Source organism: Rhinolophus ferrumequinum, chromosome 11 (assembly GCF_004115265.2).
Source record: "Rhinolophus ferrumequinum isolate MPI-CBG mRhiFer1 chromosome 11, mRhiFer1_v1.p, whole genome shotgun sequence".
In the NCBI taxonomy this organism is placed as follows: Eukaryota; Metazoa; Chordata; class Mammalia; order Chiroptera; family Rhinolophidae; genus Rhinolophus; species Rhinolophus ferrumequinum.
This window is the reverse complement of record NC_046294.1, coordinates 44,297,467-44,324,395: the sequence shown is the minus strand read 5'-3', so window position 1 is coordinate 44,324,395 and position 26,929 is coordinate 44,297,467. Positions and strand designations below refer to the sequence as shown.

General features: G+C 44.7%; 1 protein-coding gene across 2 annotated transcripts in view; it reads left to right on the top strand.

Annotated features, from left to right (window-relative positions):
* Window positions 1-21,848, top strand: part of SYT9 (synaptotagmin 9) — a 166,630-nt gene extending 144,782 nt beyond the window's left edge. The window contains exon 7 of one of the 2 annotated variants that reach the window (XR_004424462.1): window positions 13,634-21,848. Coding sequence is in view for 1 of the 2 variants with exons in the window: in XM_033121230.1 (XP_032977121.1) it covers window positions 13,634-13,642 (9 nt within the window). In the remaining variant the exon portion in view is untranslated. The remainder of the gene's footprint in view (window positions 1-13,633) is intronic. The other variant, XM_033121230.1, reaches the window with a different exon arrangement.
* The last annotated feature ends 5,081 nt before the right edge of the window (window positions 21,849-26,929 follow it).

Sequence of the window (26,929 nt, the reverse complement as noted above, 5' to 3'; positions counted from 1 at the left end):
AAAAGCTCTGAAGTGAAAACTTGTGATTTTGCTTATGCAGCATTCCTCTCTCCTCTTCTGATAAAAGAACCCATTTTCCTTGAGGACTCAGCCATGTTCCCTCCCTGTCCATGGGGTGTGGGTAGACCTAACGACACCCTCAGCTCCAGGGGCTCTGTGTCCCCCAGGCTGTGTCCAAAGGCACATTCAAGCATGGGTACAGGATGGGGACGTGATCCAATTTAGGCCCAGAAGTTTTGTAGAAGCTGTCCGGAAGAGTCACCTCTTTCCTCTGGACTTGGAGCTGTCAGAATGCAAGTGTGGAGTCCTAGCTGCTATCTTGCCATCACTGTAGTAGGACCTGCCCCAGAATGGAGCAAATCAAAAGAAAGAAGAGCTGGGAGGTGGGGAAAGTGGTAATGAGTCCTGATGACATTGAACCTCTGGAGGGAGGGAGAGATGATAGGCAGACTGAGAAATTGTAAAGTAGTGAGTGTGTGTGTGTGTGTGTGTGTGTGTGTGTGTGTACACATACGCGCACACACACACTCACACACACACACATATTCTCATTTCTCTGTGTTTTTTCCTTTTATTCCCCTTTCTAATTTTCCAAAAATAGTACTTTTTATTCACTCATCTTGGGTTGGGTGCCCACCCTCAGTCCTAACAGCTGAGGTAGCAGGGTGTGAGGGAAGAGAGAGGATTAAGAGAGCTCCGTATCTTATAAGCATGACTTCCAGAGACTCATTGCTGTGGTGGGGGGGCACTGCAGATGATGCGGAGGGGAGTGTTGTCAGTGTGAGCTGGGAAGACACTCCTTACCCCATTGGCTGGCCATCGGGTTGTTTGTCATCAGTTCCCACGATAGTCTTCAGTGGTCCTGACCTCTGCACTCACACATTTATTCAGCCAACATTCATTGAGCACCTGTCATGTGCCACATGCTGTAAGAGGCACTAGCAATGCAATGTTGAGCAAGGCAGGCAAGATTCCTGCCACCATGGAGCTTGCATTCTGGTGGAAGAAGACAGACAAATCACACACACACACACACACACACACACACACACACACACAGAAAATAGGTCATGATAAATTCGAGCATGGAAAGTACGCCAGAGGGATGTGATAGGAGCTGCCTTTGTGTTGAGGTGTTGGGAAGGTGACACTAAACAGAGACCTGGCACAAGAAGCAGCCAGCTGAGCAAAGACCTAGGAAGAACGGAGAGCAGGCAGGCATGGCTGGGACACAAGAGTCCTCAGCAGTTGGGGCCAGGACCAGGAGGCAGCGGCCCTGTCTTCTGGTCCCGGCCCCTCATCAGGAGCTCCAGGGCAGAGGAGCTGAGCTCAGCCTGACCCCTCTGCAGGTTCATCTCGCCTGACAGGCTAGGTGCTCGCAGCAGAGCCATGAGACCTCAGCTTCCCCACAGGTAACACCAGTGCCTACTAAGTCCAAGATTAGCCACCCGTTCCTAGTCCTTGCTACACCCTCGGTCACTATTCTCTTATCCCCTTATTCGCAGCTCCTTAATAAAATCCAAGGTCCTCAGGTTCACCTGATCTGAGCCTCCACCCTCTGTATCTGCCCTAAGATGATTTCCTCTCCCCAGGTGGCTCAGTGATTCCCTGAAGAATGGTTGCGATTTTCACAGGTTGCAATTGTCACTTACCCTTTCTGTCCCCAGCGGTGTTCCAAGTTTGTCTGCTGGTCACCTGTAGAGGTCTCTGGACTGCTTCTCCCAGCCGCCATCTCTCCCTGTCCTGCTTACGCCAAGCGTGGACACAGCCCCTCCTCAATTCCCCAAGCACAGCTAATGCCAGGCTGTAGCATTTAATGAAACTTTCCTAAGGGTTGGGGATAACTTGAGTAATTACAACACAAAATAGATAATGTAAAACTGATAAATCCTATAACCAGGGAAAGAAACATCCACCTCATGTCATAAGTGTCCCTGCCAGTAGAAAACTGTCTGCAAAGAACACACTTTACATCATTATGTGGAATAGCACAGCCTCTCGTGATCTCAGCCTTTCAGGCTAAGACAGGATCTGGTCTTTGCTTTTGATAATCTAAGCCCCCTCACCTCCAAAGCACTGCAAAGAGCTTCTCCCCTCCCCCAGGCCATGCAAAGGGTCCTGCAAGTGGTTCTTTCATCAGGACCCAGGCAGAGGAGAGGCCTGAAGCTGAAGTCAGTGCTCTCCTCACTGGCCAAGTGGACTGTCCGCCTGGAGGGGTTCCTGTTTCTAATTCACACAAAGGCCCAAAGTTAATAGCATTGTGGAAAGATACATTTCCTGGCTTGCTATCAGTCACATTTTTTAGAAGAGAGCAGATACTGAGATAAGAAAAAAATTAATTGTGCTGATAGTTCTTTTGTTTGTTTTTTTGACATTGTGAGAATCTCTGAGATGAAAAGCTAATGTAGGAATAATACCAAAAATGTTGATATTATTAATCACATACCAATATAAGCCTCTAAATCTTTGTGGAAAAGAAAGTTTCTTATGTCATCTTCTGTTCAAACAGCAAATACATTTAAGGATCTCTGTCTTTCTCTCTCAGAGAAGAGTAAGCTGTAAGACTTTACATTACCGGAGATTGAAAGGGTCCTTGGTAAACAGCACTGGAAGGAATTCCAGGACGTACCAAAATATTATGACATGCAAACAAAGGCAAGCAAGCCAAACATTCATTAAAGAAAGAAAATAGCCCAGTATACTCTCAAGATGGCGTGAGAGTGGGCAGGCCCAGGAGAAAAAGGGCAACTGCGCCGAAGAACAGAGAAATTTAGGATTATATTTGAGGGCACAAAATCTTCAGGGGGTGGTGTGGCAGGTGTTCCCAGGGCGGGTCCTTGCTGTTGATGACTACTCCTTCCCATCAGGAAGGATTCCCTTATGGGGACTGTCAGGGCAACACAGGGGGTGGAGATTTTTCCCAGCTGGCAATGCTAATGGTGTTATAATCCATTACAGTTAGCTATAGCTGCCCCTTTTCTAAGGAATGATCTCATCTCCTCTGTTTTGTTTCCCCTCACATCTTCCTTCCTTGCCTCCCCTCTCTCTCCCCATGATCTTGTTCTTGCTGCCTACACTAACAATTATATTTTTTAAATTACCACATATTTGACTTTTCAGTGAAGTTCTGTTCAATCTATTAGATGTTTTTATTCCATACAGTTACATCCCAATATTTAAGCTAATTCTGACAGCTCTTCCCAAGGAAAAACACATCCATATCACACTTGGAGAAGGAATGGGGAGCATGAAGGAAGGGCCTGGAGATTTGGAGTGAAGACCCCAGCTTGAGGTCATCATGCAGTTGGTATTTTATCCCTCAGGGTATCACAATAGGCTACAGATTCTACAACTGTGCTCTTTGGTCTGTGTAAATCTGGGAATGAATGACCATCTTGGGGATCAATCTGCTGAAGTGACCCAGTCAGGTGAGGCTGGTCCCAGCCTTTGCCCAGGAAGGAGGTGGCCCGGTGCCTGTCATCTCTCCCTCAGGTGGACTGTAGAAGTGACTTCAGCAGCCCCTCAGTCGTTCCCATTTCACTCTAAACCACTCTCCTTAGGAAGGAGAACTCAGATTTTACTAGTTCTCCCTTCTTCAAATGCTTACTCTGACTGGCCATACCTATTAATATTTTCTAAATTAATTCTCTTTTTTGTCCCTTTTCTTCTGATGCTTCCTCAGCCTGGAATACCTTTCCTCTCACCATGCTCACCATATAAATCCTACATAATCCTCAGCTTTCAATTTAAGTGTCATCTCCTCTGTGAATTCACAAATGACTACACGCCACTTAACATGAAGTGTTCCCATGATACTTCGATTGTAATTCACGTTGACCACTTACTGCCTCTAGCTTTGGCTTTATAGTTAGTTAATTCATCTGTATTCTCTTGACTGCGAACCCCTTGAGGTCTGAGATTGTGTTTTCTCACCATGGTGAAAAGTAAGATCTTTCATTATTCACTGTATTGATGTATCTAGCTGATTTGGGCTCATAGCTCAACTTTGCTGCAGATGGTGATTGAGCCTTTCCTCTGTGGTCTATAGAGAAGTTTCCAGTGTGTAATGGTGCCAGGCAGGAGGGGACTGGCCAGTGTGAGCGTGCCCAAGAGTGGATTAGATTAAGGTAGCTGTAGTCTGCACACAGCTCCCCGCAGGGGGTAGAAGCACCCAGAGGAGAGACACAGGGACCTGTACATACAGCAGGCTGGATGTACCTCCCTCTAATGTCACCTTCATGTCAGGCAAATGAGAACTAGAGGACATTGGGGTCTTGCTTCTTAGCCAGAAAATGCCTACCATTCATAAGTGGTAACGGTGATATCCTGAAGTCAGTTCACAGGTAAACAAATCTAATATCCATTTTATTGTGCACTAATGTATAGGGTCAGCTGGAGGGTGAGTAGGAGGTAGATATACAACTCTTTATTTATCATCTCCTTGGTATTTATATTTGTAGCTCTTTGTTATTTATCAGAGCTCCATTTGTTCCACTTCAGGAAACACTAAATTTAAATACTCTGGTCCTGTTTGGGGACCAGCCAATTAAAGTTCTCAGGAGCCGAAGCCAACTGCCTCCCCGCATCGTCACTGACCAACACTGCCACAGGGCCGGGGTGATCAGGATTATCAAGGCAAGACAGATGCTTGAGCTCTTTCCACGTGGTCGCTCAACTCTGGTTTCCCTGCTCTCCTGTATGATCTCCAGTCCAATCTCTAGACTTCTTCTAGGGTCCAAGTCCTAACACAAAAATCTGATCATACCTCTTCTCTACTTAAAATCCTTCAATAACTGCCCTTTGTCCAGAATAAGATCAGGTTCCCTATCTTGGCATGCAGGGTCCTCTGTGACCCTGCCTCCATCTCCTTGAACTTTATGTTGAGGCCATGCCCAATTACTGGTGGTCCACACTGTGCTTTCTGTTTACCCCCATGCCCTTGCTCCTGCTTTCACTTCTTGTGCTGTCTTTTCTAACCCTCTTTGCTTGGCTAGATGTAGGTCATCTTTTAAGCATCTGCTTGGCTGTCATCTTCAGGAAGCATTCGGAAGACCCTCCAATGAGTAAAATGTTTCTTGTCTGTGTTTTCTTCCCCTAGAACCCTGCACCTACCCCTAAAATAACATTTACCATGTTTCCCCAAAAATAAGACCTAGCCAGACCATCAGCTCTGATGCTTCTTTTGGCGCAAATATTAATATAAGACCGGGTCTTACATTAATTATTGCTCCAAAAGACTCATTAGAGCTGATGGTCCGGCGAGGTCTTATTTTCGGGGAAATACGGTAGTGCCACTTGATATTATCTGTGTACGTGTCATCCACAGGCTAGAGACTGTTATTCATCATTGTATAACCAGTACTTGGCAAAATGCCTGGCACAAAGTCAGTACTGAATAAATTCTGGTTGGATAGAATTCCAATTTTTTCTGTCTTACAACTTGGAAAATGATTGCAGTTTTGTGAGATGAACTCCGCATGTTCTATTTCCAACTCTACAGGCATAGTATTTCTATTAAACTATAAAAGTGACCCAGCGCTTCTCTGAAAGCCAAAGAAGCTTCATTTTTCTTGAGGACTAAATGAGCCCTGCGTTCCTTCCGACACCCAGTTCTCCAAGTGCAAGGTGACACCCATGCAAGTTAAGACAATGCAATCAAGTCCCCAGTCATTGTCTCAGGTGAGACTTGCGGCAACACAGAAGCCCAGACAGTTCTCAGAAAGCTCTAGGCAAGAAAAACATCTTCGTTTAAAAACAGGTTGGGAAACCCACAACCATTTCCTCCAGAAAGCTCACCATTCTTTCATGCTTGGAATCACCATACTGGCTGTGTACCTCAGCAGTCTTTCAAGATGCCTCTTTGCAGAACCTGTATCATTTATCACATTGTGGCATTCTGTTCAAGTAATGATCAATCAAGCTTCCTTTAAAACAAACACTCTGCATAGAGAAATGGGAGAGTTAGTCAGTAATTTATTCATCAGCAAATATTGGCTGAACACCTAAAATAGACAAAAATTCTTGCCCTAGTGGAGCTTATATGCTAGTGGGAAAAACCAAAAATAAACATTACAAATGAGCATATTATATAATATTGAAAGTAATAAACACTATGAAAAATATAGTAAAGCAGATAAGGGGGCTCAGAAGTGTGGTAGTGGTTTTTTCGTTGGTTAGTTTGTTGGATGGATGGATGGTTGGTTGGTTTTTTTTAAGGGGGGAGGTGTGATTTTAATAGAGGTACTGTAGGCCACATGGAGAATTGAAACAATTGAGTAAACACTTAAGGGGGTTAGGGGATAAGCCATGTGGATATGCAGGATGAAGGAACAGTCGTCATAAAGACCTTAAGGAACTTGTACAAGGAACAGTGAGGAGCGCAGTGTGGGTGCAGAGTGAGCAAGAGGGAGAGTAATAGGCAGTGACATCAGGAAGCTAAGAGGGTGGGCAGGGCTTAGGTTACACAGAACCTAATAGTGCTTCATAAGGACTTCAGTTCATACTCTGAGATGAACCGGAAACCATTGCAGGATTTTGGAGAGAGACACGTGACATCACCTGGGGTTATTACTGATCCCTCTGGTTCTGTGTTGAGAACAGACTGTTTAAGAGCAAGGATGAAAGTGGGGAGATCCATTAGGAGTCTACCATTGTTATCCAAATGGAAACAATAGAGGCTTGGACCAGTGTAGACACAGGGGTAGTGATGAGAAGTGGTTATACTCTGGATATATTTTGGAAGGAAACCTAATAAGATTTCCTGATGTAGGACATGACACAGAGAAGTGAAGGATGAACACAACGTTTTGGGCCTGAGCAACTGGAAGGATGGAGTTGCCATGAAGTGAGCTGAGGAAGGCTGGAGCACCTATGCAGGGCAATCAGGAGTTAGACCTACTAAGTTTGAAGCATTTATTGAATATCTACAAGGACATGTGAAATGGCCATTAGATGCAGAAATCTAGAGTTCCAGAGAAAGGTCAAGCTATAGTTGTAAAGATGGTTGAGATGTAAATAGAGAAGAGAAGAGGTTGAAGGACTAAAAACTGGGACGTTCCAACACTTAAAGGTAGGGAAAAGAAGAACAGCAGAGAGTGAAAAGGAAAAAGTTACTGAAGTAGTAAGAAAACCAAGAGAGTGTCCAAAGACAAGGGAGAAGAAATGGTTTTCGGGAGAAGACAATGATGAGTGCTGTCGGATGTTGACCAATAGGTCAAATGAGATGAGGACTGAGAACTGACATTGAGTTTATCAATGTGCTGAATATTGGTGACGTGGGATTAAATAGGTTAAATAGTGCCCCCCCCCATTTCTATGTACCCAGAACCTGAAAATATAATCTTATATGGAAATAGAGTCTTTGCAAATAGTTAAGTTAGAATGAGGCTCATACTGGATTAGGATAGGCCCTAAATCCAGTGGCTAGTGAAGACCTAGGAGAAGACCCTGTGAAAACACAGGAAGAATGCAGTGTGACAATGGGGACAGGAATTGGAGTGATGTAAATACAAGCCAAGGGAAGCTAAGGATTGCCAGCAACCACCAAAAGCTAGGAAGAGGCAAGGAGAGATCCTTACCTAGAGCATTGAGACGGAGGATTGCCCCACTGACACCTTCATTTCAGACTTCTGGCCTCCAGAAATGTGAGAGAATAAATTTCTGTTGTTCTAAGCCACCCAGTTTGTGATGTTTTGTTATGGCAGTCCTAGGAAACTAATACACTTGGTATCTTAGTCAACTTGGGCTACCAAAACAAAATACCATAGACTGGGTAGCTTAAACAACAGAACTTTATCTTCTCTTAGTTCTGGAGGCTGGAAGTCAGAGATCAGGGCACTGGCATGGCTGGGTTCTGGTAAGCATTCTTCCTGGCTTGCAGATGGCTGACGGTTCACTGTGTCCTCACATGGCTGGTGGAGAGGGAGAGGAAGCGGAAGGAATGAGGGAGAGGGAAGGAGAGGGAGAGGACGAGTGAGCCCACTAGGTCTCTGGTATTTCTCATAAGGGCACTAAATCTCATCATGAGGGCCCTACCGTCATAACCTCATCTAATGCAATTACCCACCCCCCCAGGCTCTGTCTGCAAACACTATCACATTAGGGATTAAAACTTCAATATATAGATTTGGGGGTATACAGTTAAGTCCATAGCACTTGGTAAAGCAGTCATTTAACATCTCTGTACCTCAATTTTCTCATCTGTAACACGTGAATAATAATAGTACCCATCTCAGAGAATTGTGGTGAGGAGTAAACGAATCAATATACGTAATATTCTTAGAACAGTACATAGTGAATGCGATATAACATTAACTATTATAATTATAAATCTAATCATTTGGTTTTGAAATTAAAACACTAATTTTCACTTGTTCTTTGGGTAATTCTCACTTAGCTCATTCATTTGACAGATTAAATTTTCTTAAACTTCTAAACACCAATTTCACACTTAATCAAACTCTCTTAAACATTTCAAATTAAATAAAAAAAACATAAATCTAGCAAATAAAATTCCAATTTTTAAATCATAACTTTTTCCCTTACCCTTCCCTGACCTTCCCTGTACAGGGAATTCGGTGCGCGTGCACACACACACACACACACACACACACAGAGACACAGCAGTTACAGTCCAGCTTTCTGATGAGACTTCCTTCACTCACTCGTCTTTCCCATCGTTCTTGATTCTATAGTCATTTACTGACAGCTGTGAGCTCTTCAAGAGTAGGGTGTGCGTTAGTCATCTTTGTGTTTCTAGTGGTCAACACATTTGCCTGGTGCTCAATCAATGCTTGTTGAGTGAACTAATGAATAAATATAATTAATGTAAACTTGGAGTAACAAACTGCAAATATTCTCTCCTTAGCTTCACTGGGTAGAGTAAGTTTTTCCTTGCAGTAATTCCCTAACTTGCCCCTTCATCTGAAAAACTATGGCAGTACTCTTCTTACCTTTTGAATGGCTCACTTCATAGCACTTGCTTCTTGCTTGTCTCCTATGAATCCCTCTCAGTAACAGTCTGAATGTTATACATGCCACCGTCCACCACCCTTCCTCTCAAGGCTGACTTGACAGTGCATCTCAATACATGTTCCTATGAAGTCTGGACTGTTCAGAATTCTTTTCTGAAATGAGAATCCTTTTTAGAAAAGTGTCGCAATGGAGTTGGCCTACAGTAATTTGCCTTCCTGGACATGGTACTTAAGGAGCATACATTTGAATCCATAAACGCATGGATGGCAGGTCCTGGCTCTGCCATTTACTGCCTTTGTTATTTGTCTTTCTCAGACTCAGTTACCTCTGTAAAAATGTAATTGTAATATCTATCACAGAGGGTCAAGGTGAGTATTGAATGAGATAAGGTAAGCCAAGGTCTTAGGATAGAGTAGGATGAGTGAGTGCTCAATAAGTAGTAGTTTTTACCCAGATAGACTCTTTAATTTTCCATGCTAGTGCCCCATTCTCCTGACTGGCAGTGTAGTTACATTCACACTGCTTTATTTCTTTAACATACTGATTCTTTAATGGGTGAGGCTGAGAGAAGAATAAAGAATGCCTTCTTTGGAGAAAGAGAGAAAGGAAGAATCATATTCTAAGTGGGCACGGCATGATGTTTCTTCATAGATTTGCAAAGCTGTGGTGAGTAATAGTCCATAAAGTCCCAAGATTTTTATGCTTTTTTAAATAAAATTTTAAAATTCAAGTTTAATAATATTAAGTACATATAAGATTGAATCATGTAATGAGTCACTTCAATTTTTGACAAGCTCCTTAGTTCAAAACCCTTAGATACTTCCTGTAATCAAAACCCATTTTCAAATTCACAGGAAGATATTGTCTAATGATCCACTCAATCTTTTCATGTTCTTAATTTGGGGTCAGTTTCAATGGCCTGTCTCATATCAGTTGTCATTTTTGTGATCGAAATGTCATTTCACATTACAGTTTTCATTAGGACAGTTCTCATTGTTGGTTTCAATTCAGTTTAATTCAAATCAAATTCATATGTCTCAGGACAATTGAATTCGCTTAAAATCCCCTCTGTTCAGATAAGATTATAACCACTACTCCTGCTGATGCCACCGATCTTCCTAATACTTTCTAAACCCCTGGTGCTGCCTAGAAGACGACTGGATCTGATTACAAGGTCCCTGCTGCTTCTGCCCACAGAAATGGGCCTAGCACTAGCACTGGAGCCAGCTAGGCCAGCCTTACGGCCACCAGTGCTTGAGCCACCATTGCTATCTGTGGTCTTGATGAATATGGTCCCCCACCGTATTCCTACGGCATCAGTGCTTTTCCAAACCACAGAAAAATATTTTCTTATACCTCATTTAACAGAAAGCTTGGCTGAGAAACAGACTTTTAGGTTATAAGAGTTTGGAAAGATGTCATGATTTGCTTCTTTTGTTTTGTTAGGTTGGTTGACTTTTTCCAGTCCTCTTCCCACGAGATAGACAAAAAGGTTTGAGCCATAGCACAATCCATCCACGCCATACTCAAAATTGCCCTTCTCCTGGAATAACTGAACTACTTTTCTCACATTTGACTTATATGTCTGATTTTCCCTAGGAGAAGTTTGTTTTCAAGGAGCTTCTCTTGTAAGACCCCTGGTAAAGAGGAGCCCACCATTCCACCAGGCATGTTGAAACTCCTTTATCCCATCATCTTGTGGATGGCAGACCACAAGTATTCCGCGGCCTTACTGGCACCATCCAGAGTATGAAAACAAAGGATTCTGGGACCAGACAGTATTAGGGCCCAGAAAACTTAAAGCTGGAGAAGGGAGAGACCAGTAGTCTACTCCACAGTATTCCCAGTGGCTGAGCTTTATTCCAGCTAACTGTACACAAAGAAAATCACCAAGTGAACAAACCCCAGCGCTGGAAGTCAGATTGGAGCTGTGCTGTGATTTGACCATTGGTGGCATGGCCTCTGTTAGTAGTACTCCTGGGTATGGGGACGGGTGAAAGACCGGTTGAGGTCATAGCCCTGCCCTGTAAGTGGTCCTCACACGAGGCCCTAACCCACCAGATACGGAAGTGCTCCCTAAGGCTGGGCACTTGGGAGAGCTCCGCCCAAAGCAGTCTGAAGGGACGGCTCACATGGAGAGGTGTCACTGAGGTCCAAACAGAGAATAGTACGTTGTGCATAGAACTGAGAGGGCAAATGAGGTACACATGCAGGTCACTAGCCAGGGGAATCCAGAGAAATGGAATAAGAAGGTAGGAACCCATAAGTGGGATATGGTACCTGCTGCATACTACTAAATCGGACTAGAGTTTCTTAAAGTTACCTCATCTGGCTAGATTTAGAGTGCCTAGAAAACCAAAGCAGAAGCTCAGATGTATAGACTGGACTTACAGAGTTAGTTTAGGAATCATGTAATTGTTAAAGCTTAGACTTTGAAATTAGAAGTCTTAGGTTCGAATCCCTAAATATTTTTCTGTAGTTTGGAAAAACTCTGACACTTCGTAACAGTGTGCCTTTGGGCAAATCAATCTCTCTACATGTCTATATCCTCTAGTAAAGAACCTCATAGGATTATTTTAACGGTTTGAAAAGTTCACGTGCTAATGCGTGGCACACAATTGGTACTCAAAAGCTGAATGGATGTGGCACGTGGCCTAGTTGTAAATAGCAGCACAGCTAATTCCAGACCACATGCATTGCTGGAACTGAGCCTGTTGACAGTTCGCCTTCCCCGATAAGGAAGGACTCAGGGTCTGGCCAGCGGGGCCTGCAGGTCTGGGTCTCACAGCCGAGAGAAGGGGCCCTGGGAAGCAGGGCCTGATGCAGGTGTGGGCTTGGGAAGTCAAATACAACTTTCCCAGAGCGTCAGTTGGTCTGGGAAAGTTGTATTTTAATCACAATATAAGGCAAATATCCATTCACATTTTCCTCCTAGACTCAGAAAGGAGCAACCCTTTCCCAGGGGTATGGGTGTGCCCCACCCAAACACGTCTTCAAAGCCAAGGGGCACAGTCAGATATGGCTTTCCCTTTACAGTGTATGCTCTGGCTTGTATTACCTTCTCTAGTAACCTCAGATACGGACATTTGGTCTTTGAAATGCAGTTCATATATTCCAGTTTGAGAATGTTTGCAGCTCTCCCACAGTTTATATGTATATTTTTTGCTATGCTGTGTCCATGGAAGTGACTCCGGTTTTCTTTCTCTCTGTGGCTGCAGCATTAATACCCTTAATCTGTACTGGAAGTTACCCTGAGTTTAAGCTGAATGCCGGGCTGAGTGTGAAACACTAAATATCCTGCTACTCTAAGGCTGGGGCTCCTTTGAAAGAGCCTGTTCTTCACAGATTGGAAACAGGAATGGATGGTGCAGCACTCAGGCAGACCGGCCTGTCGCCTCCCAGCCTTATTTCCTACTGCTCTACTCCTCACACCAAATTATGACAATACTTCCAATGGACCAAACCATATGCCCTTTCCTGTCTTTGTACCTTTGCAAAGACTCTTGCCTCTGCCCGGAATGGCTTTCCCTCCTTCTAGCCTCGTGGACTCCCCTTCAGCCTCAAGACTTACCTTTCATTGTATTAGTTCGTTCGTTTCAGGGGTTTTTGTTTGTTTGTTTGTTTTTAGATTCCACGTATAAATGAAACCATATAGTATTTGTCTTTCTCTGTCTGACTTATTTCACTTAGCATAATACCTTCTAGGTCCACCCTCGGTATTGCAAACGGCAAGATTTTACTCATTTTATTGCTGAGTAATATACCATTGTGTGTGTGTGTGTGTGTGTATTACATCTTCTTTATTCATTCATCTATTGTTAAGATACTTAGGTTGCTTCCATAGTTTGGCTATTGTAAATAATGCTACAAGAACATAGGGGTGCATATATCGTTTTGAATTAGCGGTTTTGTTTTTTTTAGAATAAATACCCAGAAGTGAAACTGCTGGGTCATATGATAGATCTATATTTAGTTTTTTGAGGAATCTCCATACTGTTTTCCATAGTGACTGCACCAATTTTCAGTCCTACCAAAGTGCACAAGGGTTCCCTTTTCTCCACATCCTAGCCAACCTTATTTGTAGACGTTTTTGTTAATAGCTATTCTGACTGGTGTGAGGTGGTATATCTCAGGTGGTTTTTATTTGCATTTCCCTGCAAAACAAAAACAGACACATTGAAACAGAGATCAAAGTGATAGTCGTTAGAGGGGAGGGGGATGGGAGGATGAGTGACAGAAGTGAAGGGGAATATGGTCAATAATATTGTGATAAATTTTCATTATGAGAATTATTGTGGTGATCACATTATAAGGTGTATAAATGTTGAATCACTATATTGTACACAGGAAACAGTGTATACCAACTATACTTAAATTTTTTTAAAAAGTGTTTAAAAAGACTTAATCTTTCAAATCCTCTCTGTAGACCTCCTCAGTCCCCTTGAAGTTTATTTCTCCCTCCTCTTTGCTCCTATGCATTTTAATGTACACCTGCTATTCAGCTTCTCGTGTTGTAATTCTCCCTCTGTGAGCCCCTTGAAAGTCTTACTCATGGAACTGTATCCCCAGCATCCATCACAGTGCCTGGCACTTGTTTGGTACACATTAAAAAATATATGGATGAAAACCAAAATGTTCTTTTTGTTTCTTCTTCCTACAGAAACGATGACTGTGGGTAAGAGGACGGCTTTGCCAAGGATACAGTAGGACCACCGTCCTTCAAAGATCTTAAGTAACCTTTCCTCTCCAACAACACTCAGACAACTCCAGTGACCAAATGCACAGCTGTAACCACAGCAATACTGGCCCTCTTTCCAGACTGGGTTTGGGGAACATGAAACGTCCAGATGTCTTCAGGTGGCCTAAGGTGGTGTGCTGTAGGGACGCATGTCTCTCAGGGTGAAGAAGCAAGTTCGGACTCTGGAAGAAAGCAAGTGATGCAGTGAGAATACTGAGAGTACCTAGAGTACCAGGACTCTTGGTGATGAACGTAAGGCCCTGGGTGATGGGGGCACAGCACCTGCTCTGGCAACGTCATGCTGACATGAGGTTATTTGCTTTGAATGCCCTGGAAGGACAAAATATTTTAAAATATATCCAGGTGCTAAATAGGCAGCAGATCTAATTCATACTCGACTACCTTTGAGCTAATAACTCTCCAGAAAATAATTTCACCCAAGAAGTGCTGCAGCTTTGCAAGGAATAGCCCCAGGAGAGTAATAGGATAAGCAAGCTGTTCCCCTGGTGAGAAATCTAGTGCAAGGAGGGCTAGTTCACAGCAAATTCACTGCCCCCTCCCATGCACATAGCTGCGAGTACCAGTTGAGCGCGGCTCTCTCTTCTGCTAAACGCAGATTCTGAGGAGTCAGAAGCCCCTACACTGTTTTCTAGATAGCCAGCAGCCACTTCCTTTCAACTGGTTTTGGCGTTAAAATGAAAGTCAAATGTCATCCCTGTTAGAGAGGCATACATCTCAATGGCGTAAGCATTCTGGAATACCCTTTCCCAGCCACATTTGTCCATTGAGGGAGCAGCCTCAGAAATAGATGTACCGTTGTGTGAGTTCGTGGGGAGATGACACAGCTGTCCCCTGACTGAAAGAGCAACTTTTGGACCTTCTTGGCCTGAGTGCCTTCTGAGGTACTCAGCCCAGAGGCAACAGCCCAGAGGCATAGCCTTGGGTAGCCATAGACGGTTTCCTTTTTACTTCCAAACACATATATCACTTTCATAGCACTTGGGGAATGGAAATACCTACAAGAGTGAAGGTCAAGGGCTCTCCCCAGGTATCTCATTCATTATTCATCTTCCTTTGTGACCATATCAGCCAACCTACTGCCAGCTGTGTTTCTCATCCTCATTGCTTCTGCCTCCACATAAATGAAACCAAAGTCCTCAGCGTACGCTGGGAGGGGGCTGTTACCTAGTGATCCTCTCTGCCTCCTGTGATGGATGCAAGGTACCCCATCCACACATTTACACCCCTTCTCCAAGGTAGCATTTCCCTTTTCATACAATCCTTTTGCAGCAAAATCCAGAGTTGGACTGTCGTTTACCTTCCTGGGAAGCTCATTATCTTCATTTCAATTAACATTTCAATGTGGGATTGACTGGGTGGAAGCCGGACCATTGCATGTCTTCAGAAAGTTCTTGTTGTGACAGCTGCTCGTATAAGAAACTACCCTGTGTCAAATCTAAAAAGGATGGAGGCCACTGGTTGTGTGAGGCAGTGTCACTATACTCCACCTTCACGTGTTCTCCAGCCTGCCTAATCCATTTCCATCTCTGACTGGCTTTCAATCTCCAGGATCCAAAGGGGACCCAATCTGCCTAGGTTTGATGACATGAGAAGTATACAACTTTCTTTACCCAAGCTTCCTCGTTGCCTGTTCCTCCCATTCAGACCTCCTCCACCATACCAGTGTTTAGGACCAAAGCATGAAAGACTACTGCCAGCAGGATAGTCAGCAGAAATATTATCTCAAGAGCCAGGCAGATGAGCCCAGAAGAATGGTTCCAGAGGAACCAGACTGGCCCCAATAGATACCAGGCCTACATCCCAATAAACTTTGATATGTCCTTGGCACTGGGAGCCTTGTTAGATCCTGAAGATCTTCCTGCCCAGAGAGCTAGCAGCCCTGGGGCACTAATGAGTGTGCTACTGATTTGTTGGTATGACACAGAAGGTGGCTTTGTAGGGACCAGCAGACAGAGAGGCCTGCCCACATGGCAGGCAGGTGGCTTTGTGTCTGGAAAGTTTTGCCCAGCCAGCCCAGCTGTGGCCAGAGGCCGGTTATAAATTTGAACTTCCTGAGCCCATCTGCAACTCTGTACCTGTTCTCTTGCATTCTGTTTGGTTTCCCTTTAGTTTCCTAGTAAATGTTCCTTTTGAAAAATTCCAACCTTGTCTCATTGAACTTGGTGGGAAAGGTGTTCTCCAACGTCTTTTTCCAGATAGACAAGGAAATTAAAGTACCTTGGGAAAAACAAAAATGGAAATGGCAGTGGAACGGGAAACACCCTGGTTAGATCTTATGAAGAGGCCTCGGGGAAAGCTGACTCCCCCAATCCAGTGTCCCCCACCTGACCCTGATTCTCAGCCCCTTCCTCTTGCTGCATTTGTCTTCAAGGAGATCTGCCTTGGATGTGTGTTGCTGCAAAAGCATCTTCCCAGCCAGCAAACTGGGCATCTTCAGCAGGCAATGTGATGTCCTGGAAATACACTGGTGCGTGACACGAGGACGAATGGGGGTGGGGAGGAAAGTAGTGGTTTCTACCATGTGGATGTTTTCAAAATGCTCCAACATCATGACTCTAAATGGGATGATTTAGTCCTCATGGCCATCAGTAAAACTGCATTTCCTATGAAGAAAGGAAAGTCATACTTAAGCCAAGGAGAATGACAAAAGATATGTATGAAAATGTCTCGCTATCTTCATGGCCATCCTGTGCTATGATGGTGGGTGTTCCAGTTATCTATTGCTGCCTAACAAAGCACTACAAAGCCTAGTGGTTTAAATAGAAAGTTATTATCTCTCATGATGATGTGGGTTGGCTGGGCTTGGGTGATTGCTGTCTCTTGGAGTCTCATGGTTCCTGTCAGATGGCAGCTGAGTCTGGTATCCTCTGAATGCCTGATTGGACGGGATATCCATGAAGGACTTTTTGCTCACTTCCTGCCTTCTCCACTGGCATGACTAGAGCAGCTAGAGGCTGGTTGGGCATCTTTCTCCACCTAGTCTCTCCACACGGTTAGCCAGCGCTTCTCCACAACATGGAGGTCTCAGGGTAGTCAGACTTCTTACATAGCGGCTGGCTTCCAGACCTAACATTGCAAGAGGTCCCAGTAGATTCTAAATTACCTCTGAAATAACACAGAGTCATCCCAACCACACACTATTGGTCAAGAGCAAATCATAGGGCCAATCCTAGATTTAAGGGGAAGGAGTTACACAAGAATGGAATACGAGAAGGTGTGGCTCATCGGGGATAGTGGCATGGGAGTCGGAGGGGTGTCACTGAATCAGAGAGCTTCCTGGATAGCTGCCACTTTAAAAGCACATGTAATACTTAACACGCATAAGGGTGGGGTGAGGGGGCGAGTACTAAGGGACAGAGGAGAGGAGAAGGGCTACTCACGGACACTTAAATAGAGCATAAGCTAAAGACAGGTAACTCGTTATGAGTCATACAGTTTACAATGTCACAAGAAACCCTGGAGGGGTTGTCCCTTTTCTGAAGACTTCAATTCAGAAAGAATTATTGCAGTTAATTAAGAGAGAGGGATTTTATAAAATCTAGTTTGAATGAGCAGAACTCTGCCAGTAGTCCCCTTGCATGAGGTCCCCCTATCACTAGTGTTGCCATGGTGCCTTCTCCAGTCTGCCCCTCCCTCTCTTGCGACAATCCTGCTATATGAAATCGTCAGGGGCCAACCCACAGATCTTCGCTCTGCCCTGGCCTCCATCTAACACAGTCACTTTCTAGAACTTTCAAACCAAAGTTCTAGAAAGTGATTTAATGAACTGAGAAAAGCACATAAAACATGGGCATGCATATGGCCTAAAACAATGTCTGCAACCTGTGTATGGATCCTGAGAATTCTGCAGGCCATTTAACTGCCAATGGCAGCTGAGGGCTATTGGGAGTGTCCAGGCTGGAAGTGCCTTGGAAGTGCCACCGACACTCAAGTCAGAGGATGTCCTCACCTGTTGCTTTACTGTCCTGTTCTGGATCCCTGCGAAGAGTATCTCTCTCACACACAGGATTGCCAAGCTGGTTGCTAACCCGCAGCACAGCCAGTGCGGCTAAGAGTGGCAGTGAGAGAGAGCTCTCTGAAACCCAGGTTTTCTCACTGATGAGGCCTCTGACTCTTCCCCCTCCGATCTTCTCTCCCAGCCAGAGAGAGGTGATACCCCTCAATATCCCTTAACGGTCACCTTCGATTGCTTCCCTAGCCCTTCCCACAGCCCCAGCGATGCCTGCCACAGAAGTACTGCTTGGCGTCTTATTTTCTCAGACCCAGATAAGTCACAGGCAGTGTTCAGAGAATTCTGATGTGTCTCTGAGATGCCCTTTCTGGAGAAGAGACTCAGATGAATGGGGACCTTTGTTATAGCACATGCTTTTCCACCTTTATCCAGTTTTGTATAAAATAGGCTGACCTTCATGAAGGAAGTAAAATGGTAAAGCTAAGAAAAAGAAAATGATCTGAGAGGAATATTGCTCCATCAAGTGAGGAAATATCCCAGGGAAGACCTATAGGACAACTCCAAGGCAAACAGAAACAGAGAGGGTTGGCTGGTATGCTGGGAGCTGCAGGAGGTAAGCCCTGCTCCTCATCTCTAAGGCCAAGTATGAGGCAAACAGAAGGTCTGAGCAGTTCCGTGGATCAGTTGATGATGTCAGGTGTAAAGCTCGCTTTGCTCATTCTCCTCGTATATTAGATCCAGGCTCTCCAAGGACCACGGCAGAACCCACATTTTGCTTCTTCCACTCAAAGGCTTACTTGTCACTTGCTACCTAGGATCCTGGGGCGTGTAGGCTGAAAAATTAAAGCAGCAGTACAATCATCTTTGTCCCCTCACTCCCTGGTGTCTTCCTACCGTGTCCAGGAGCTCTGGGCCTGGAGAGAACTAAGAACCAAGATCGAAGATGGCCCCGACGGCCTCAGAGGCTTGGCAGCCAGGCCTCAAGTTCCAATCACCTTGGTTACGCCTCAGTAGCATCAGGGTCCCCCCACTCATGCACAGGCCAGCTGATGTACCTCCTCCCGGGAGGGAAGAGAAGAATAGGCCAAAGGGACCTGGGCCACTGAGGCTGTGCCCTTAAGTCATTGCTCCTGCCTCCCAAAACTCCATCATAAGATAGATGTCTCCATGAAGCCTGGATGAGCATTTCTGGACAGTTACAAAAATATATTTATCAATATGAAGTTATTGATGATAAACAACACTGCAGCTTATAGTTTACAATGCACAGTATCACTTTTATCCACTTTATTTTTTGAAAATATAATTTGTGATTCCAAACAGTAAAGTTAGAAAAAAAAAAGTTAATGTCGTCTTGGCTCAATACTAAATTCATTATAGGTATTGCAATTATTATCCAATAATTATCTTGTTCATTAAAGTTATTTCCAAACCAGCATTTGACATAGTAACATTCATGGTTTTTCCTATCGAGTGAACATCATATCCAAGACACTGACTTTTCCACAATTTAGATAAAATTGTTTTTGCATGGTGACAGTGTCCAGATTTGAATTCATCAAAAAAAGGCAATTTCTCTAATTCACCAAACTCAAAGCTTCCAGATAATGATAAAATTATTTCTTCAAACACCTAAAGATACTTGTATTCAGGCTTCAGAGATGAGCTTATGGACTATATAAACTGGTAAATAACCTTCCAGAAAAAGTTTTACCTTCATCTCAAAAAAGTAATCATTTTTTTAAATATATATTTTTCCTCAGGGAATTTTGGAACTAAATTAAAATTTTAAGTATAAAATAAAATTTTAACATGATCCTTACCTTAAAAGTGCGCTAGAAAGTGCAAGCAAGATAAGAACACAATAAAAATTTAAAAAAAAAAAAGCATTGCCATATACTATGCATTTCTTAAAGCAAAACAAATTGCACTATCCCTGCCTGCATGTCTACAAACTCAGACTGGACCTTTGCTGAGTGCTCACTGGGCCTGCTGGATCCACCAAGGCTCGCAAACTTTCTTAGACAAGCAGCAAATCTGCATTATGGCCCAACATTATGGTCAGTATTTTTAAATTGCATTTTCTGGCTGGAAAAAGTGAATACAGAAAGGCTTTATTGAGAATAAGACCCAAGCAGCCCTGGCCCAAGCACCCTGAAGAGAAGGAGGTATCTGAGCTACCATATAAAATGGAAGAAGACCAGCTGTATGCATTTTCCAAATGAGAATTCCTGGGGTTGACGGTACTTCCACCAAAGTAAATATTTTTCTAAAATATGTATTCGTTTTCTTTTGTCCTCTGCAAAGTCAAGAGCCATACTATCTTGAACAGCACTGATAGATTTTGAAACAATTGCATTTGAGTAAAATTAACAAGAAGACACTTAAACTTCGCCTCCCAGTGTTTTCCACACTTGAAAGCACAGGAAGCTGCCTGCCTGACTTGCTCCGGTGAACCCTGGCCCTGCCCAGTGCTGTCAACACCCACTGGCCCTTTCACAGAGACCCTGGCCCGATGAGACTCGGTGCTTGCTGCAGCAGTCTACTTAGCTGGGACAAAACTTCTGGGGCGTCTGGGTCAACATAATGCCATTTTGGCAGCAACTGCCATTTATTTGGTTTGGGTTCTCCCCACTGAAAAGTGGTCCTTTTTTCCCCAAAAATTTCAAAGCAAAGGAGAATGAATCTGTGTCACCAAACAGAATAAGAACAGAACAACCACTGCACGTGCATGCAGGGGAGGGGAAAATGTCATCTGGAGGCAACCCAAATGCAGTATTCTTCATTTTTTTCTATGTTTTAAAATTTATTGATCTTGAATTTTTAAGGGACATAAAGATGGGATTTCAAAAGACATAAACAGTGGACTCAAAGGAAATCCAAGGGACTTTAAAGAATTCCATAAAACCAGAAAAGTTCAGTATGAAAATGGTTATTTTATCTGATAGACCAAATATTGACATTTGGCTGAATGGCTCTGTTATGTCAATTTTCCCAGCCCGTGTAAAAATAAAAAGTAGCTGTCGCAGATGCCTCCTTAAAGGCCTGTTCCTGTGTGTGAAGCCTCAGTGGGACCCATTACCCATCACTGGGCACCTTCTGGCTTGGAAGAGGAAAGCAGACTCAGGAAACCCAGCAGGGTCCTCACATCTTTTGATGCCTCCTGGGGGTGGGGGGGATAGGTCCTTGTAGAGGAAGGTGTTTATATAAATGAGGGACAAAATGATGACCTGCTTTGACTCCATGGGACAAGGTAAAATCACTAGTTTGGGAAAGGCAGATTTCAGGCTAGAAGGTGTAATTATCCAGGGGTTAAGGACAGGGAAGGAAAACTAAGTAAACTTTTACCCACCACTTGAAACTATTCTAGTGCATGATCTCATTGCTTTGGGATCAAATCATCAAACATTTGCCTTATTCTGGTAGATGGAAGCCATGGTAGTGGCCAGCTGGCCCTAGAAGTTGCAGAAAGAACTCAAACCAGTTATCTCCAAGCAGAGAGCCGGTTGGAAACAGCCCCACTTGTGCTGGGGCTGAGGGTTTGCTCTGCCACTGACCAACCCTGTGACGTCCAGGCCTCATCTTCCTACTGTTTTCCCAGCCCTCGGATGTCCCTTCCCAGACCCTTATCAGTCCCTGGTGCAACCAGATCACAAACATACCTGAGGAGAACAGCATTGCCCCTGTGGCTGTACTTGGCTCCCACTCTTCTGGGCTTAAGAGGACTTGAGCAATCCCCAAAGGGCTCAAGCACATAACAGAAGTATGGCCACAGGGAGCCCCTGGCTGGAACTTCCTGTCTTGCCACAGCCTCTCAGTGATCTTACTTTGTGGTGCTTTGTGTCCCTGGGCCGCTGAACACATGCACACACACAAGCGCAAGTGTGATTACTGTGTAGGAGCAGCTCAGAAGAGGCTGGTGCAGGGCTTCATGTTCCTTCTAGGCAGAGGAAAACGAACGAGGAGAGCATGGCCCCATTCAGAGCCGGGAGACGTGATCTTGTGTATCTCTGCAGCAAGAGCTCTCTGAGTCTTACGGAAATTGCTACACAGGAATGTCAGACACAGGGCAAGGCTTCATGAGTGCACCTGCCCACCTGGCACAAATAACCTCTTTCTGTCAGAAGCTCCCATTCCCTTAGACACCTATGACCTTCAGTCATGGCAGCTCTCCCGTCTCATTTTATGCAAGATTCTGCGTGACACTTACCTCCTTAACCTAGTCTTGCACTCAGGAAAGGTGTCAGTCGGGGGAGGGGGGTGACAACACAGCTCTAGGGCCATGATAGGTGGGTTCGAGAAAGGATCGTGTCAGAGACTACAGCATCATGTATAGGGTTTTTCAGGTGCTGTTTCTGGTGAAAGGTTGCCATTCAAATGTACTATTTGCAACTGGATTGCTAGCCTGAGGAACACTGAGCAAAGACCAAGAAACAGCATGGTGTAATGGAGAGAGCCATGAACTGGGGCTGGACCCAGAGCTCTGCTCCTGCCTCTGAAGCTGAGGCCACCCCACCACATGAGGAAGGTTAGCCCAGTGTATTCTGTGCTCTTCCACCTCTGGTGTCTGTGTGTCTCTGAGTCTAAGGAACTGCTCATGCCCACAGGGCGGGGTCTGTGTAGTCCTAGACTCCTATAGCCAAGAAACCCAAGTGCAGACTACCTCTGGAGGAGGTTTTTCATGGTTTCCAGAGGACATGGACTCTCTCCCCATCCCTTCCTTTGTTTCTCAGTTCCCTTTTCAATGGGTTTTCATTTTTAACAAATGATCTGAAAGGGATTTGATTTTGAGAATTTGCTGAATACCCTTTAAACTATCAGTAATGTCTACTGTGCATCATAGACTGGCAATCTAAGCAGAGGAATTTCCATTATTAATAGCTAGTGCAGGTTCTCAGTAGACCCCCAAAGAGCTCATCATGGTCCTGCAAGTAAGCTGGAAGGAGGAAAGAGAGCCGCGGCACGGATAGCTCTCTGCAAGAAGGGCCTCTTGATGAAGAAGACGTTCGATGAAGAAAGGAGGGAAAGACAGTCTGTGTGCGTGGCTCACAGTCACGGGCAGTAACGAAGGGGATACTGAGTGGCCTCCCTCCCTGGCCTACTTCTTCAAGCAACAGCCTGTAATCTCTGGCCTTGGGGTGGGATCGAAAACTTTATCCAGGGAAGCTCCTAGATGTGTCCACAACTTGTGCTGCTCAGCCCTGTGCTCTAATAACATGAAGACGGAGGCATCTGGGCAATCAAGAGCAAGGACCTTCCTTCTCCAAACTGCATAGCTCACGCAAGCCAGTACAGCCGTTCACCAGGCCCACGTGTACACTGGTTTGAAGTGTGGGTTTCTATCTAGGGCCTGATGTTCTATCAACTGCAAGAACGTGTTTGAAAATAAAACTGCTCAGCCCCTTCTATCCATTTAGTCAGTCTGATTGAGAATATCAATCAGGTGTATTGGGGAAGGAGGGAGAGAAGAGAGAAGGTCTGTGGGCACTTTTTGTAGATAGAATACATCCCCATCAAGTCTCCAAAGGAAAAGGACTAGAACCTTAGCCATAGTCAGGTAACACCTGAAAAGTCTCTGCCCTCTAGTGGCTAAAAGTTCAAACAAATATTTTGCTCAAAATTGACTCAATGTCTGGGCCTGGAACACTGAACTGAGACCACCCAAGGAGGTGCTCTCTGGGGACAGGGTTTAGCCCCTCTGCTTTAAGTCCTGAGGCTCTGTTTTCATTGGGCTAAATGGTCATAGGTCCCTAGAGGCGTCACTTTCTTGGGAACCTGCACAGCAGAGACCAAGGTAGGTCCTATGCTGGGGACGCCATGGAGCCTGTGGGAGACCTAGCTTTTCCCCTCACACTGACAAGCCCTGACCCTGGGGCCTACATGGGAAGGAGCCATGTGCGTGACCATCAGGCACCATGACATCATTTCCTGGCCAGCAGGTCGTCTTTAGCGGCAGCCACACCGTTCACACCACTAGAAGTCACTGACCACGTCCCATCCTCATCAGTGGCTCTCCTTAGTCCATCCCCTTCTCACAGTGTGTCTGTCCACTCGCCACTCCCAAGCCCTCCCTACGCTGAGTGAATGTTGGCAAGTCTTCAGAAGCTTTCAACAGCAACATGGTTACCAGGTGCTGAAGGAATAGAGACTCTGAATAGGCCACCCGAGCCCAACTAGCACACCTGGCATAGCCAGCGTTTGACTGGGACCAGTTAGGACAAGACATCCTCCAGAGAGAGTCAGTTTATAGCAAACTGCCCAGGTGACTTTCAAAAGCCAAACCAGAATGATCACAATGAAAGGTTTTGGGAGTTCTGGGGACTCTGGTGCACATGGTTTTTATTCCAAAGAACAGAGTGAGGCTGTGACTGTTCCACCAAGTGATGCTGGGCAAGTAGCTGTCCATCTTGGGGGCTGTGGGGAGACAGGGCCAGGCTCTTGAATTTAGGCAGGGAACAGTGCCACTGCCAGCCACTTGAGAGGATTCTGCCTTAGTCAAGACCATCTATATCCTCCCTCCTCAGGAACGGCCCTCACCAATGACTACCTGATGGAGGGGTGCCAAGGCGTGGTCTCCTTGCCTCAATTTGGGGGACATGTGTGAAGGGCTCTCTAGTTCCAGAGCTTTTTGTGGGATTGGTTGAGGCCTGTGTTGCAATTGCTTTGCAGTTTAACTTGTCTCTTTGCCACTCATGTTTCATTCACTCCCAACAGGTATTGTTCCAGAGAGCACATCCCCAGAAATATTTTATACGCTAGTTGGTCTCAGGGTCTGTTTCCTGGGGAGCCTGACCTACAATACTCTCCCAGCCCCATCACTCAGTTATCGGAAGTTCATGCAGAACTTTGATCAGTTCTCTGATTTATGTGTCTTTGTACATACTATTGCCTCTTCCTAGCGCCTTTCCCATCTCTCCTCCCTGCTATCTACTTTATAGAGATTAACTCCTAGTCATTCTTCAAGTCTCAGCTAAGATGTCGTCTCCTTTGGGAAGTCTTCCCTGATTCATTCACCAAACTCAGATGCTACACTTCTGTGTTGTCATGGCATTCAGTACTACTGCCATCACTGCAAAATTAAATAATTACAAAGCATTAAATTATGCATCCACGTGATTGTCTCCCCTACTACATTATATCCTCCATGAGGACTAGGAATGTATCTGTTCTGTCTGTCATTGTGTCCCTAGTACATAGTCCAAGACCTGGAATACAATAGGTACTCTAAATCATTTGTTAAATAAATGAATAAAAAGTAGGAAATAAAGAAGCCCTAAGTAAGGAAGTAGTGTGAAGGGATAAAAGATGAAATATATATATATATTTGATATATATTTAAGTGGTAAAATGAATAGCTTTTAGTGGCTAATTGATTAAACATAAGAATAAGAGTGAGGAAGAGTCTAGGATTACACCTACATTTCTGCATTTGTAAGTAGACAGAAGATGGTGCTATTTGGTGAGAGAGGGGATACAATAGTAAGATTAATTTTAAGTAGAAAGATAAGCAGAAAAAGCCTAAGTTTGAGATGCCTATTCTATATCCAAGTACCAATGTCCAGTAGACAGGTAGAAGCAGGCTTTGGAGCTCAAGCCTTAGGCTGGACGTGGAAATCATTAGTATATCACCCAAGAAATTCCCTTATCAATTTATTTCTTGCCAAAAAAATCCTACAGACCCTCATTGGAGTCTCTCTCCATTTTGTCCCCGTGTTGCTTCTTTATGCAACTCAGTAGGTGCTCATGTTAGTTTTCTAGGGGAGCTGTAACAAAATACCACAGACTGGGTTTATTTCTCACAGTTCTGGAGGCTAAAGATCGAAGATCAAAATGTCAGCAGGTTTGGTGTCTTCTGAAGATTACCTCCTTGGCTTGCAGACGGCTGCCTTCTTGCTGTGTCCGCACATGGTGTTTTCTCTGCACCCATACCCCTGGTAGCTGTGCGTTCAAATGTCCTCTTTTTATAAAGATATCAGTCAGATTAGGGCCCACATTAGTGTCCTCATTTTAACTTCATCACATTTTAAAGGCCCCATCTCCAAATACAGTCACATTCTGAGATCCTGGGGGGTGGACTTCAACATATGAATTTTGCAAGGGGCACAATTCAGCTCATAGACCGACATTTCTTCTCCTCCTCCTTGCCCATTACTGCCCCAGAGGCAGCCAGCCCATGACTACCGTAGCATGTCCAGATGAGGCTTTCCCTCACATTTCCAAGATTCAAACTTCAATGTGTTATGAAAACAGATGAAAGAAGGGGTCATTCTGGGTGGGATAGGGGTGAGGAGGTGGTAGGAAGACTCAAAGGATGAGTAAGAATTCACTGGTTACAAAAGAGAGGAACATTCTAGGCTAAGGGACCCCTAGATAAGCAAAGATACCACAATGTTAAATTTCACAGGAAATTTGGGAACAGTCAGATGTGGCTCTTGTGGAGGTCGGATGTGGGGATGGTAGGAGCTGAAGTAAGGGGTTGGCTGAGGACACATTGTAAAGAGCTTTCCTTTCGGCATAAAATCAGCCAATGTTTTATCTAAAGAGACATAGACAGGGAATTAGAGGCTGCTCCAATCACTCAGGCAGGAAACAATGTAATTACTTGTAAAAGGATGGAACACTGGAGGATAACATTAAGCAAAGAGCTATTGGAGTGGGGGTAGGGGCCAGAGTGGTAAATAAACGATAAAGAGGAAAAGCTGGGGAAAAGAGAGGGGAAGAGAAAAAGAGAGACAAGAAAAAGAGGAGACAGCTTGTTCAGACCTAAATGATAAATGCTAGTACCCCAGGTGGATTCTATTGAGTTGGGCTCTGCCTCCTCAAGAAGGTAGAGTTCTCACAGACGTTCCCAGAGTTGGCCAGCACCTCTCAGTAAAGTGGAAGATACTGGGAGCAAAGGGGTAGGTAACATGGGAGCACAGCAGGAAAAGGACCACCAGTGAGGAAGGCAGCAAAGAATTCCGTGAAGACCTGGGAAGCTGGGTGAGATCAGCCTTGCTGGGCTGATTGGCTGCGCACTAACACGTCCAGTTCTAACTGGTCATTTAGGGAAAACAGTCAACTCATGGCTGGGCCTACAGATCAAGGACCTAGAACCAACCACACTGAAGACGTAGTGGTGGCTGTCAAAGGGCTTCCGTTTCCTCTCTCAGGATACTGGGGCAGGAAAGCAGAAGGATCAGGCACTTGCAGAGGAGAAAAGGAAGGTCAGGATGCTTAGTCACTGTACTCACTAGTGCACTTAC